General features: G+C 32.9%; 2 protein-coding genes across 7 annotated transcripts; both read right to left on the reverse strand.

Annotated features, from left to right (window-relative positions):
* Window positions 1-540: 540 nt before the first annotated feature.
* Window positions 541-2,574, reverse strand: LOC102628366 (dormancy-associated protein homolog 4). 3 transcript variants are annotated; one of them, XM_006465773.4, is made up of 4 exons: window positions 2,248-2,574; window positions 2,057-2,121; window positions 1,422-1,524; window positions 541-1,223 (listed from the first exon to the last, which is right to left on the reverse strand). In XM_006465773.4, exons 1-4 carry the CDS (start codon window positions 2,322-2,324, stop codon window positions 1,196-1,198), a joined length of 273 nt encoding a protein of 90 aa, XP_006465836.2. In that variant the 5' UTR covers window positions 2,325-2,574; the 3' UTR covers window positions 541-1,195. The 3 variants fall into 3 exon arrangements, with proteins under 3 accessions (XP_006465836.2, XP_006465835.2, XP_006465834.2); XM_006465772.4 differs by having other exon boundaries at window positions 1,441-1,524; window positions 2,057-2,572; XM_006465771.4 differs by having other exon boundaries at window positions 2,057-2,564.
* Window positions 2,575-8,843: 6,269 nt separating this feature from the next.
* Window positions 8,844-11,800, reverse strand: LOC102627883 (uncharacterized). 4 transcript variants are annotated; one of them, XR_003065383.2, is made up of 7 exons: window positions 11,287-11,800; window positions 10,854-10,947; window positions 10,611-10,684; window positions 10,388-10,444; window positions 9,683-9,928; window positions 9,504-9,561; window positions 9,250-9,395 (listed from the first exon to the last, which is right to left on the reverse strand). XR_003065383.2 is itself a non-coding variant. In XM_052445054.1 (6 exons), exons 2-6 carry the CDS (start codon window positions 10,906-10,908, stop codon window positions 9,243-9,245), a joined length of 585 nt encoding a protein of 194 aa, XP_052301014.1. In that variant the 5' UTR covers window positions 10,909-10,947; window positions 11,526-11,800; the 3' UTR covers window positions 8,844-9,242. The 4 variants fall into 4 exon arrangements, 3 of the variants coding, with proteins under 3 accessions (XP_052301014.1, XP_006465832.2, XP_006465833.2); XM_052445054.1 differs by lacking the exon at window positions 9,504-9,561 and having other exon boundaries at window positions 8,844-9,395; window positions 11,526-11,800; XM_006465769.4 differs by lacking the exon at window positions 9,504-9,561 and having other exon boundaries at window positions 8,844-9,395; window positions 11,287-11,799.
* Between the last annotated feature and the right edge of the window lie 1,935 nt (window positions 11,801-13,735).

Genomic DNA, 13,735 nt, shown 5'->3' on the forward strand with positions numbered 1-13,735 from the left:
AGTTTGGTTATGTATTTTAAAATTTTAATATTTCATATTTTAGGAGTATCTTATTAATAGTTAGTAAGATATTAGTGATAAAATGTGTTTTGAATACTTTGTATTTATTGTTAATATTTGTAATAAAATTAGAATAAATTAATTGTTGAAAAAAATTATTACATTCATGAGGTTCAATGGGCTAAAAAATTAAAAATTCAAAATAGGCCCAATAGCCCAGAACCAAAAAAACCGAACCGAACCGAACCGATCCGAAAAGAACCGTTTGAGTTCGGTTCTTATTGAGTTCGGTTCTTTTTATAAAATAACCGATTTAAATCGGTTCTACTTAATTTCAAATCGAACCGAACCGAACCGAACCGTGCCCACCCCTATGTAAAATCCTGATTTACCTCCGAAATATTGTGCGTAATTTCATTTTTTGACGTTAATTCCTCTTTTTTTTTAAAAAAAAAAATGATTAATTGAAGTGGAAAGATATAATATCTTTTACTTCGTGAAATGTACCCAAAAAGGGCAAAAAAATTTGTGCGAGAGATCTAATCAGTGAACGGGAAATTTCATAAAAGTTGCGCAGAAAAGCAAAGCTCAGATTGAGCTTCATTGGAAGAGGGATTCAGAATACAAAGTTGATATGTACAGAAAAGCAAAAAACAAAAAGCAGTATGCACAGAGAAACACAAAAATAAGAAGGGGGAAAAAAAATAAATCCTAGAAGCAGTAATCTTCAACTAGCTTGAATGGGCAGCCGGTTCTCCTGCTTCATCTTTTCCCCAAAGCAAAAATACTACACTTACAAAAATTTGTATCCGAGATTTCGAATACAACATAATATTTACATTCATTCAAGACTGTCGCATGAATGATTGAACGATGTGATAAGTAATACGATACAGTCTCAAAATATATATACAGTAGTGAACGGCTGAGGATACAAGCTTTTATAAGTACAGCATTATTATTCTTTCTCCCTCCGAAACTCCAGGAAGCATCGTCTAATGGTTCCTTTGCGATCCATAATCACATACAACTAGAACCATCTTACTGTGTGTGTATATATATAGTTATTATCGTAGGTTAGCTAGATTAATTAAGCTAATATAGAAGATTAAGAAACTTTCCACAAAAGTTGTCTATATACAGAAGTGGTGTGGTAGCCGATTCCTTAAGACAAAATCGTCACTTATTCCTCTCCTCAACGATCCAAAGCACTTATCACGATCCTGAAAACACACATAATTAAAGCCTTGTTAGTAACATGCCATGTTATGTGTTTGATAATTTTAAGGTAAGTAAAGTGTTGGCGGTTGAGAGTTTTTTCGTAAAGTGATCAAATGATATTAATTTTGTTAATCAAAGCTAATTAAAATGACTGAAATAATTTCGTTAATTAATGTTTATTAGGAAATAAAAGAGAGAACCAATCGTAGACAGTCGGACTTCTAGGCTCAGCGCGTTCTTCTAGTGCCTGTGCCAATGGTTTTCTCCTCGTGAATCTCTTGAAATCCCCAGGTGGTGTCCCCGCTGCATGCAGAATCAAACCAATTAATTTCACATTCATTAATCGTCTAAATGAATCCAACTCACCATGCACATAAATGAACACAAAGATCCGAACAAAATTGATCCAACATGTGTTTGGTTGCCAAGGAAACCAAATCATTTTTTCTTTTTCACTCTTACTTAACCGCTTTTTAACATTAGTTTGTACGAAGTTTTTTTGTACCATTACATTAAGACGTAATAAACCCATTTGACTGTAAGCAAATGCGGAATTATGTTGAGATTGAAGTAATGAAATTAAGGAACCTTAGGTAAAATTTATGTTTTGGCCCTTAAATAAATGTAATCTATAATTCAAACCCCTAAAAATTCTTCTGTTATAGGCTTATAGCTCTTATTGAATCAAAATCCTGGTTTCATGGTGGGCTAGCTCTAAGCTTAAGTACATTTCTTAGCTATCAAACAAACATGTCAAAGTAAAGACAACTCTTTTTTCCACTCAAAGAAATAAATTAAGGACGAAGAGCGAGCAAGTGAGGAGAATAAAACTTACGTGTGAGTGGTGTCCTAGGGCTGCTGCAAGACCCGGAAGGAGAACCGGGATCACCGGATAAGTTTCTAAAATTAGAATTAGCATCGGTTCTAAGAATAGTAATACTCCTAGAAATCACGACATGATCATGATCAGCCACAACCGGACGAGGTCGTGAAGCTGATGATGATGATGAAGAAAATGAATCATACTTCCTTAATTTGCCGAGGCCTGAATCAGGTGTTGGCCCAGCAAGCGTTTCGTCCCATAGCTTGTGGAGGAACCCCATGATGATGATATAAAATATATGATCAAATATCAAAATGATCCTTCTCTGTGTAACAACCGTGAAAGGCCTTAGTAATTTTTATGTTTTTTTTTTTTCCTTCCAAGGGTTTGGTGACCCAAAACGAATGTTACTAAGAGAGAAGGGATCGAAACGTGGAGAGAAGATAGATATGTGGGGATTGTGAAGAGAGTGATCTTTTTTTCTTTTTTTTTTTTTGTCCAGAAATAATGGAGCTTGTAGGTTTTTATAGAGAAAGTTTTGAGAGAGAGAAGATAACTATGAACGTTGAATTATTGATGGCTAAGTTAATGCAATGGCTCCGGCTAGTGTGGCTTCATTTTGAGCCACCAAAAAATTTGAAGGAAAAAATATCAATTATTGCACAACTTAATTTAACTGTATGTGTATTATTTACTAATTATATTGCTAGTATTGATGTCCAAAAGCTTAGGCACTTTTGGAGATAAACTAATTGCCATTTTTTTGTCATTGTTATGGTTTTTTTTTTTTTTTATAATTAAAGGCCATGAAAAAGTTAGAGAATAGAAAATCATGATTTATGGGTAAAATCTTAATTTCTTTAGATTAGAAAGATTACTAAAAATGCATTTATATATGAAAAAAAAGTGCTTTAGAAATATTTTGAGTGTTTGCATAGTGATACTTTTATTAAAATTCACATTATAAGTCCATTAGTACAAATAGAAATTTTTTTTTTGACAATAATTTTAATTGCAGCAATGACCGCAATCCAAAAATAAGTTAAAAAATCTTGGAAATCTATATAAAACATAAGTAAAATATAACATTCCGAATTGTATTTCATTTGATAAACTACAGATCATGTGCCATAAACAAATAAAATTTTCTAGGATGTAACATTACCAAGTAGCTCCTTACATTAATTACAATATATTGTAAGTAGATGATAGTCTACATCTTAATTTTTTACCTTTCCCTTAATCGATACGTGCTAACTTTGATTTATGAATAGCCAAGAAGTAGAAGCTTATTACGTTTCTAGTTTCCATTGCCATGAAATTAAAAGTAGCACACTCTTCTCTTTGAGCGAGCCAAAATTTAACGAAAGATCTAGCCAATTTAGATAACATAAAGTGCAAAAAAAAAAAAAAAAAAAACGAATCCCGAAATAATGGGATAGAAATTTCAAAACTTCATAATTAAATAGTGATAAGAAGTATGAAGTGCTGGGACTTGGTCAAGTGGGCAGACATGAAGTCCCCATCTCAACGTGTTTATTGTATCTAATTTAATTCACACGTCAGATGGATGACATTCAAGTAAAATTTTAGATCTACCAACACTTTTTAAAGTGTTTTGATCATGAGACAGGGATGCTCCATCTATAGTCTTATATCTCTAGGGTTTGTATTTCAAAGTCACAAGCAGACAGGATAAGGATATAAGATTTCCATCCAACCAAAATATGTTTTAACTAGACTCCATGCATTTACTTGGATCAAACCCGAAACATCTCTTTCTATATTTCATGACTCAACATATATGTATTTTACTTTTGTTGAACATTAACCAAATATATATATATATATATATATATATAGAGATGCTGAGCTATAGGGAATCACATAGTTATTCCTCATTTATTATTTTAATTTGAAATAAGATAAAATATCCTGCCACTTGAAGGCCTGTACATATATACCCTCATAAGTTTTATAATCATTTGTTCATTGTCACAAGTTCAAAATATGGGAACACCTTCGTCCAAACGGCTTATTATTACTCTTAGCTAAGAGCTAATAGACTCGTAGATCGAAAAATATAGAAAGACGGGAAACCCTAATTGGAAAAGACTTGCTGCATTATTCGTCGGCTTAAACCACATTTATAGTCAATTCTTGACTTACTTATACTTCACATATATAAAAACCCACAAACAAAATAATTTAATGCAAATTCAGTGATAATGGCACTTTCTTTTTTGAATTGGTATCGCGTAGCCATAAAAAAATGGACCCCTAAAATTGATTAATTGTTGCTAAAATATTCGCCTTAGGTTCAGTAAAAGTCATCCCCACAAAGACTTTCTTTCTAGTCTGCACATAGATAGACTTATGCCCCGTAAAATAAGCCAATGGCCTTATTCACAAATAATTCAGTTTGGTTAGGTAAGCAATGATAGTGAAAGCAAATTGAGGTAATTTAATATTTGATATTTCTTCTTTCTTATTTATTTAGAAAAGTTGGGAGTTGGTTCATACGTAACATCATCTTGTTTCGTTCCACTCAATTCCTACCTATTTTCTTCGCAATTTCCAAATCTCGTTTATCATTTTCTTATTAAAAAAGTAATCCATGATTAGGTCTGAACAGGATTCCCATTAAATTTTCAATTAATAATTAATTAACTTCTGTTTTGGCCGGAAAGGGTTACAAACAAGCATCGTAAAGGACGTTTGGACATGAAAAGTAAACAATTTCTTCTTCTTCTTCTTCTTCTTCTTCTTCTTTTTTTGTTTGGGGCATTATGTAAGAGATGTATGTTTGAAAATTTTGACAGAAACAGACTTGAGAAAAACAAGCCTTGATTTTTTTTTTTTTGTCTGAGCTAAGTTTAGATTCAACAAAAAAAAGCTGCAATTTTTGGGCAAATTTGGAGAAAAAAGAATAGATGTAAAGAAGAAAGAAAAAGGATTGCCTCTGCAGTATTAGAAATATTGAAGTGTGAATTGATTTGATGATGGTAATTGATTAGCTACAATCAAACCCCATTTGAGTAGGGAACGTAAAATGTAACTAGCTACTAGCAGCATCCATCTAAACCACTCTTAAAATCCCTTTTTCTCAATTAACCTCAATATAATATTAAAAAAAATTATAAAATTTTTATAGCACCCAATTTAATTATTTCCAAATTAGTAAAACAAATAAATAAATAAATGAATCTCTGTCCATCGTCTTCTTTTTTCCAATTTCTTTTTTCGTTTTATTATTCCTGAAACTGTGAACTCAAGCGTTGAATTTTATTATAAATTGGGATTTGATTCTTCGGTCCTGATAATTTCTTCTATGCTCTAAATAGACTTCGATTCAAAAGTTGAAGATACAACACGAAAAGAATTGTTTTTCAAATCAAACCATAAGCTGAGTTTTATTAAATATAAATATCTTTTTAACTAATTTCATATATGGATAAAAATAAAAAATACACAACGGAGATTTGAACAGATTTTTAAAAGAGGAGGTACCAATTTAAAAAATAAAAAAATAAAATAAAATCATAAAAGATCCAGTTCAATTGGGGCACAAAAATAGAAAAGGAGGCCGGGGAGTCGTAATTGAGCTGGGTGGGCTACAATCTGGCCCGTGATTACAAATCATGAGTTATTCATAACAAACATGTCTCCACTTTTTCTTTTGTCCGATATTTTGACTATGTACCCACCACCAGAAACGATAAGCACTGTGTGTGTGTGTGTGTGTGTGTACACCCGATATGGCAATATGCTTAGATGGGAAGGATTATGCATTGGAGGCAGGGTTAATTTTATAACTTGGAAACATGGCCACTGCTATGTTACGTTGAGTGTAACATACACACACTCACAGCAACAGTAAAATGACGAGACTTGTTACTGTTGATGTAAGTGCGTATATGTTACACTCAACGTAACATAGGATGACCCTGAAAACATTATTCAATTGTTAGTTTATTTTAATATTCAATTGATGTACTTGTAACCTCTTGTATATAAAGCTCTTAAATCTTTTGCATCCCATTTGTTCACTTTGACCTTTTCTTTTTCACTTTTTTATAATTTGTTCTATCATAACTTTATGGATCTTATTAAGTTGTATCATCTTACACAACCCAAAACTAGTTCAATCAATCAATCAAAAAATATGACGGATTCTTGAAAATTTAGAGGTTTTTTTTAAGTGACTAACTGATCATCTGGACTGTACTATAAGTTACAAACGACGCAACTCAATAGTGCCCCCCCGAGCAGCATGCTGGTTTTGGCAACTTGCTGTTGGGATATGAACCAACAACCAACATATACGACACACTAATATTTTATTATTCAACCCAACAACTAACATATTACGACACCAATCTTCTGTTATTCAAGCCCTTCTTAATAATTGTGACCAAATTCTATAAATTTCCCTTGTCCCCATGATGCAAGGATTGGAGATCCTATGCTTGCTTATGGATAAAATTTCTTTTAGTAGTGAAATTTTTTTTTTTTGTTATTATCTCATAAACATTATAATAGTTTAGAAAATTAATAATATTTTATAATAAAAAATTTGTTATTATCTCATAAACATTATAATTTTTTTTTGTTATTATCTCATAATAGTATTTTATGATTCAAGCCGACAACTAACATATACGACACCGATCTTTTGCTTTTTGACTTTTGACTTTTGTTTTATAATAATAATAATAATATTAACTTTTAATTTAATTTAATATATATTTATATTTTTTATTTTTTATATTATAATTTATTAATAAATTTATAATTTATTATAACTAATAATAAATAGTTAAATATGAATAAATTTAAATAATATTAATTTAAAATTAATAATAATATAAAATATTAATACAATTTAAATATATTAATATAATATAACATAGTATACTATTGAATTTAAATTAATCAAAAAAATTATTACAATATAATGTAGTACCAAACATTGTACAGTATTATAATACAGTGCTAATACAATACAACATAATATAATACGTGTACCAAACGCACACTCTATGTATTGAATTAGTACAACATACACTATTTTATAGACTGTAAATTGATTATAACTATTAAAAATTCTTTCGTTCTATTATGATTTATCAACTTTAGGAAATCAACGTTATTATTTGTTGATGATTTATAGTATAAAGCAATCTGTTTCTAAAGCATTTTATAAATTTATTTAGAAATAATATTCCGTAGCTACAAATATATTTGGAATGTTTGTTAGGTGATACCTTAAGGCATAGCATACTCTTTATGTCAGTCTCATACATGCTGAAAGATAATATACATGGATGGATGGGAAGATATTTCTTCTAAATTATTATTAGTACCTAGTTTGTCACTCAGTTGATTGTGAATACGTTTTGTGTCTGTAGTCACTTCAGTTCGAGTAACAACAATACAGTGTAATAGTCGGTGCTCGTGGGTGAGATTTCTCATTCCCATTCAAATCTTTTTTTTTTTTCTTTTGAAAAAACAATTCTCAAATATTAGTGAGAATGGATATACTATTAAATGTTGGGTAAAGATCTCGCTTATAATTTGCAGTAGGCCCCAAATTGTAATGTTTCAGTAGCTTATAACAACTTATGAAAGAAATTAGCAAAAAAATATTGTTAAAGAATTCAAAATTTATCCAAGCGGCACCTGCTAAGTTATATGACTTAAAAGTGATCTCAAATGACCCTCTAATTGTTTGACAATTAACAACTAAATCAAACAAAAGAATTAAGTTTAGATTGTTATAAATTACAGATGACCATATAACTTAGTAGCACCCTGTTCAACTGCCAATACAAAGCCTTGTTCGCCTCTATCTTTCTGAAATATGGATGTTGGCGATGTTCCCATTAGACGGAGAAAGTGATGGTGGGGAATCGTCACCGACACAACTAGATATAGACATAGACCTGCATAAAATACAACTAAATGTAACCAACCAACTTGTCTAACCTCTATAATTTTCTGCTTTAATGAGCTCAAGTTGTCCAAATTGTGCGACAAAATGCAGTACGTGGAGAAAAGGCCACATTTCCCCCCCCCCCCCCCCCCCCCCCCCCCCCTCAAGCATTGAAAGTTTTAGGCAACTTGCATGTAAGGCGTATTGCGGAATTATAGTCTTTCGCACTCAACGTCTCTCACCATCGAACCAAAAAGTGGTAAAGGGAAAGGGCACGTTATAACGGAGCTTAAACTTTTTGGTTACCCTCCCATGTCTCACTATCAAACTCGTAAAGCAGACGAATTACACTTTCCGGGTGAGCCCCATTCCCGTGCTTCAAGTCACTTGGTGCACCTGATCCACTTGTGGGGCCAAGTCACAAATTTTATACTTTTTAATCCAAATGATTGGATCTCATATCATATCATTCAATTAGTGACGGGTGCCTGCCCCACACAGTTTCTCCGCCTGATATTTGGTTGATTGGTTCTGCACTTGAGTTTCTGGTTGGCTCACAGATGGTCCGCTTTGTTACGTTCTGTCAATCCGTACGTTGCACAGTTCAGGCAAATTGGCCCCCATTTCAGTTCAACATAAATTGAATGACCAATGCCTCATTTAAGGCAACTTGAGGGTGAAGAACTAGATCCACAGACAGCTGAAGAACGTCCGTTGATCAGCAGCTTTACTTGTTCTACTTATAGCCACAGAGACATATCGAGATTTAACGATCAACAGCAACTGAAGATCATCGGATACTTATTGCAGAAGTCTATAATTAATCAGGCAAATGACAATAGCATAGCTAAACTTTGTCCCCAATTATAAACCAAGAGAGTCCACTCCCAAACTCTCAGTGCGCTTCTAATAATTTTGGAAAAGTCAGATAAGAATGTAACTTGCAACAGAGAGATGTAGCAACAAGGAGACTATGGGAGTATGATAAAAACAAGCAGTTTGCAATTAGCGAACACCGCCAACTAAAAGCCAGAGCACAGAATGATATCTTAAAGACCTAAGATTAACAAAAGATGATGGTTTAGTTTTATCTGAACCACAGTAATGGTGGCTGCCTCTTGAGGTGACGATTCAAAAATTTTCCACTTTCGGGCATTGACAAGATATTGTACTTTCAACTCTCCAGCACAAACGGGTTAATGAGGTAATTACTCCAGAATGCTGCGGTTGCTTCTACATTAAATGAATGATTCGAGCAATGGATCATGTGGCAAAAATACTCGGAAAGTCATTGGAGGAAACATCATGACTGGGTGAAAGTTTTTGTTTCCTGCCTTCCCTTCGACTACTTCTGGCCTCTCGGGCGGTTCCGCCTCTTATTCCCTTCCCTTTCTTGAAGTCTTGCTGGTGTTCCACCTGTCTTCATAACATTAAATAAAAAGATCAATACTACTAAAGAACATTACCAGATCATAGCAGTGGCTTCAAAATGCAGGACGCAAATTCTTGATTTGAAAATCATACCCTCATAGTCATAGTTCTGTAAAATGAGGAAAGGCAGTTTTACAAAATCTGCCTAAGCCTTCAAACAGATTACAAATTATAATGAATACTTTGATGATGATCCACAAAATAGAATCAATGGGCTACAATCTGACGTATACATAACATGTTAAGACAATATGTGCATAAATTTTTCTTACCCCTACACAGAAACTCTGAAAGTGAGTGTTAAAGCTAGAGGAGCCCTCTGCATTCGACTTTGCGGAACTCATTTCGCATGAATTGCGCTTGTTGGGGTTAGAAATCTCAGTGTAAGACACATAGGAAGATGAAGAACTAGAACACGAACTAGTACACTGAGAACTAGACCCAAAAGCATCGTTGTCTCCTTGAAACATCTCTTCAAACAAATTCTGCAATTCCTCAAAGGTCTCCTCACCATTTTCCTGTCAAATTTACAATCCAAGCATGCAAAGATAAGTACCAAACAATAAGATTGCTAGAATTTTAAGCCAGGATTGAATAATTCAATTATTCAATGCCTCCAAAGAACAACTTTTGTAGGGCCCCACATAGAACTTACATGTAATTGGGCATTGGACAAGACCTAAACGGGGCCCCATGAATCACTATTTTCCAGAGCATGAACACACAGAGGATAATGTCACACCATAAAGGCATAAGCGAAAAGGCTTGGGGCTAGTATTAAAAAATAGATTAAATTATGTTGCCCTCGCGATTAAAGTGACCCATTTGCAATCTGATTAGCATGATTGTTTTGCCAACCAACAAAAGTAAAAGCCATAACTAAAGCTAGGGAAAAGCTTAATAATACCTAGGAATTTCCAACCACAATTCTCGAATTAGTCTGTAGAAAACATTAAAATGCATTGAAGAAGACTTACATTAGTCTGTGTTTGGCTCATCATAGCAGCCATTTCATTCAAGAAATCTCCCATTCCCTGCATGCAGTTGAAAATTTCAAAATGAAAAAGCCTCATATAATAAAATCCCCCCTTTTTTTTTGTTGGGGGGTTGTTAATTTTGGTGCATCTTCAGAGCAACAAGAGCACATTAAAAAAATTTAAGATGAAATGAAAAAAATAAATAAATAAAATTGGAACTTACATTATTATCGTCATCATCATCACTATCATAGACTCCTACATCGTACAGGAGCCTCTTGTTGGCATCAGACAGAACTTGTACATAAAAGCAGAGAGACAAAGGAAAACAGCGTCTCGTGAATCCAATAATTACCCATCATTATAAAAAAGAATAAAATTTTATCTCTTTTTATGTACTGCAAATTACATACATAATAAATAAATAAATAAAACTTAAAATTTTGGAATTTAGTAAGGTTAATACCAGAATAGGCGTGTTGAATGGCCTGAAATTTCTTCTTGGCTTCGTCCACAAACATTGCATTTCCTGAAGCTGAACAACGATCTGGATGCCATCTCTATATTCCAAAAAAAAAAAAAAAAAACCCCTTTTCACTACTAATCCAACAAAAAGAATTTTCCTGGGAAAAAATGAAGGACAGATACAACCCCAGGAAAGTGAATTGTAGACATGTTTTTCAATTATAAGAGAACCCAATTGATCAAACATCATTAAGGAGAAAGAAAAAAAAAACGACCCAGAACTTCATTGCATTGTTTAACTTCATAAAGAAGCTCATACATACACGTATCGAAACCAGATCAAATAGACAAATTCAAAACAAAGACCAAATTACAAGAGGACCATCCAGTTGATTGAAAGGGTGGGAGGGAAAGAGGGGGCTGCTGACTCTAACCAGTGCAAGTTTCTTATAAGCATTTCTGAGCTCTGTTGCAGTGCATTCCTTATTCAATCCCAACACTGCATAAAAGTCACTGCTTTTCTCTTCTCCATTAGCCATTCTTGATTCTTCTTATCATAAACCAGACCAAACCGATCCAAAAACACAAACTTTTTCCTTTTCTTGTCGACAAATTATGAAACTAAACACTACCCAGAAACCAAAAGCACAAAAACAAAGAAACCAAAACCCACCTATGCTTTTATGCAGGTAAATAACACAAATATATAGCCTATAGCTTTGGCTTAGCTTTGCGACTTAAACTACTTCTTTGTGAAACAAGACACGGAACCTCAGCATTAGCGGTAATGTGTCGGAGAGGAGAAGAAGGATGAAATTGAAAGAAAAAGAAAATTAATTTCTCTCTCTTTCTTTTCCCTAATGTTTTTTTTCCCCTTCCCCCTGCTGTCAACTAAGGCTCAAGAACTCTCCAGAAACCGGCCATTCATATATAACTTTTTTCTTTTGGGTTTGTTGTGTATATTTCCTTTTTAATACTACGTAAAATATTCTGTTGGCTAATTATATGAATGTCCTTCAAGTTTGGAAAACCTTGATTAAAGAAATAATTGGATACTTCTTTTAAACAAGTCCCCTGCCCATTAAAATCCATCAATATAAGGCAAACACTATCTTACAACTAATGTAAAGTATATCTCCCATTCACGATTTATGTGAGAGGTATATCTTATATTAGTTGTAAGATAGAGAGATCCTCGATGTAAATATAGATCCAGTTGAGATTGAGAGTAAACAATTGTAATATAAAAGTTATAATATTAAAGTATTTGGTAGATAATAATTAATATACTTTAAAAATTAAGTTGATTTGATTATATATTTATATAATAAAAATTTTATTATTATATTTTATTAATTTTTATTTTATAATTATAATATTTTTTCACAACAGTTATAACTTAAAAAAATACAGTATCTCAATACTAAAGAGAGACACTTAAAAAAAAACTAATTTTGACTTTTCTATTTGTAATTTAATTTGACTGTTCAGATTTTTCTATAAATTGAATGGGTACAGTTATCTATTTAGCTAAAATATTCAAATGATTTATTTTGGGATAAATCTTAATAAACTTATAAAAATAATTAAAAATACATTTAAAGTGTAACTTTTTTTTTATATAAACAGTCCTGGATAAGATGATAGCAGCGGGGAATGTTATATTAGTTAAATCACTGGATATATCATCATCGGATATTCAACATGTTTTGATAGCATAGAATAGATGCACGTGAAAACTAAGAAAGTTGATACGTTTAATTGTGATTGCATCGAAATGAGGGTACTCAAATGTTTATTACTGAAAATATGAATCAAATGTGAGGTGGATAAGGTTGGAGGAAAATGGACGGCGGAGATTGAATGTGAGTGCTAGATATTTTTCGATAGATTGTTGAGTCCAGAAGGTTCTGTCTGTGTGACGCTGATTTTTTAAAGGTCGAGTCTCTATTGACGGCACTTCGTGTTATTCAGAAGATGGGCCCCACTCCGTAACATCGACGACAACATTTGCTTCCGCTCGAGCCTTGACAGCCTTTTATACTTCTACTTGTCTTTCGGAAAACGTTAACAGCTTCTAAACAGCTAAACTTGATTGTCCATTTATTTTATTTGCGTGCTCTGTTAAATTAATGGCAAGAATCATGCTGTCACGGAACAAATTCAAGAGACCAAACTTCATCCACCAATATCAGGCCCAATTACTAATTAGATTTGATGATTAAGCACTCATCAATTAGTATATAATGTTTAAATATTCTTAATTATAAATTCTGCTGATGCCGTACTTCAAATGTTTAATCAACACGATTACATTTTTGTCCTCGTGCCTTGTCCACACTTACTGTTATTTTTTTCATATATTTTTGGGAATTCGTTCTGTACCCACTGCCCGACTTCTTTGTACATAATTTACATTATCTTTGAACTTGAAGAAAAGAATTGGGCGTTTCCGTTTCCAGTATGCAATTTTAAGCTGACAATTGTACGACATGTAGTACTTTCTTTAAATCCCAGAAAGAATCTCGCGAACACAATGTACAGATTTTTAAGGAGAAAGAATCAAACAGAATACATGGATTTTTGCGGAGCTACGTTGAGTAAAGGGCGAAGAGAAGTTATACCAGATGACGAAGAAAGCGTACGACATTACGTTATTTACGTGATTGGTGGCTTCAACATATCTGCAAACTGGGTGTTTGCCACGTGTAGAGGTATAACTCAAGTGTAATATTAAAATAATAATGCACCATGAAAGCCTAAAGACCCTAAACTGGAAAAGTATTCAACCCAAATCCGACATACGAAATTATCGGTATCATCCCTAGGAAGACTTAAATCATTTATCTTAAGAGTTAAAAGAGAAACAACAGACCAATCTGA

Source organism: Citrus sinensis, chromosome 7, assembly GCF_022201045.2.
Source record: "Citrus sinensis cultivar Valencia sweet orange chromosome 7, DVS_A1.0, whole genome shotgun sequence".
In the NCBI taxonomy this organism is placed as follows: Eukaryota; Viridiplantae; Streptophyta; class Magnoliopsida; order Sapindales; family Rutaceae; genus Citrus; species Citrus sinensis.

Excerpts from the sequence above, each read along its gene's own strand:
- LOC102628366 (XM_006465771.4), bottom strand. The coding sequence starts at position 2,324 with ATGGGGTTCCTCCACAAGCTATGGGACGAAACGCTTGCTGGGCCAACA. Across the intron at positions 1,525-2,056 it reads CCCTAGGACACCACTCACAC|CGGGGACACCACCTGGGGAT; the intron begins GTAAGTTTTATT and ends TTCTGCATGCAG. Across the intron at positions 1,224-1,421 it reads AGTCCGACTGTCTACGATTG|GATCGTGATAAGTGCTTTGG; the intron begins GTTCTCTCTTTT and ends GTGTGTTTTCAG.
- LOC102627883 (XM_006465769.4), bottom strand. The coding sequence starts at position 11,391 with ATGGCTAATGGAGAAGAGAAAAGCAGTGACTTTTATGCAGTGTTGGGA. Across the intron at positions 9,929-10,387 it reads TGAGCCAAACACAGACTAAT|GAAAATGGTGAGGAGACCTT; the intron begins GTAAGTCTTCTT and ends TAAATTTGACAG. Across the intron at positions 9,396-9,682 it reads TTCAGAGTTTCTGTGTAGGG|GTGGAACACCAGCAAGACTT; the intron begins GTAAGAAAAATT and ends TTATGAAGACAG.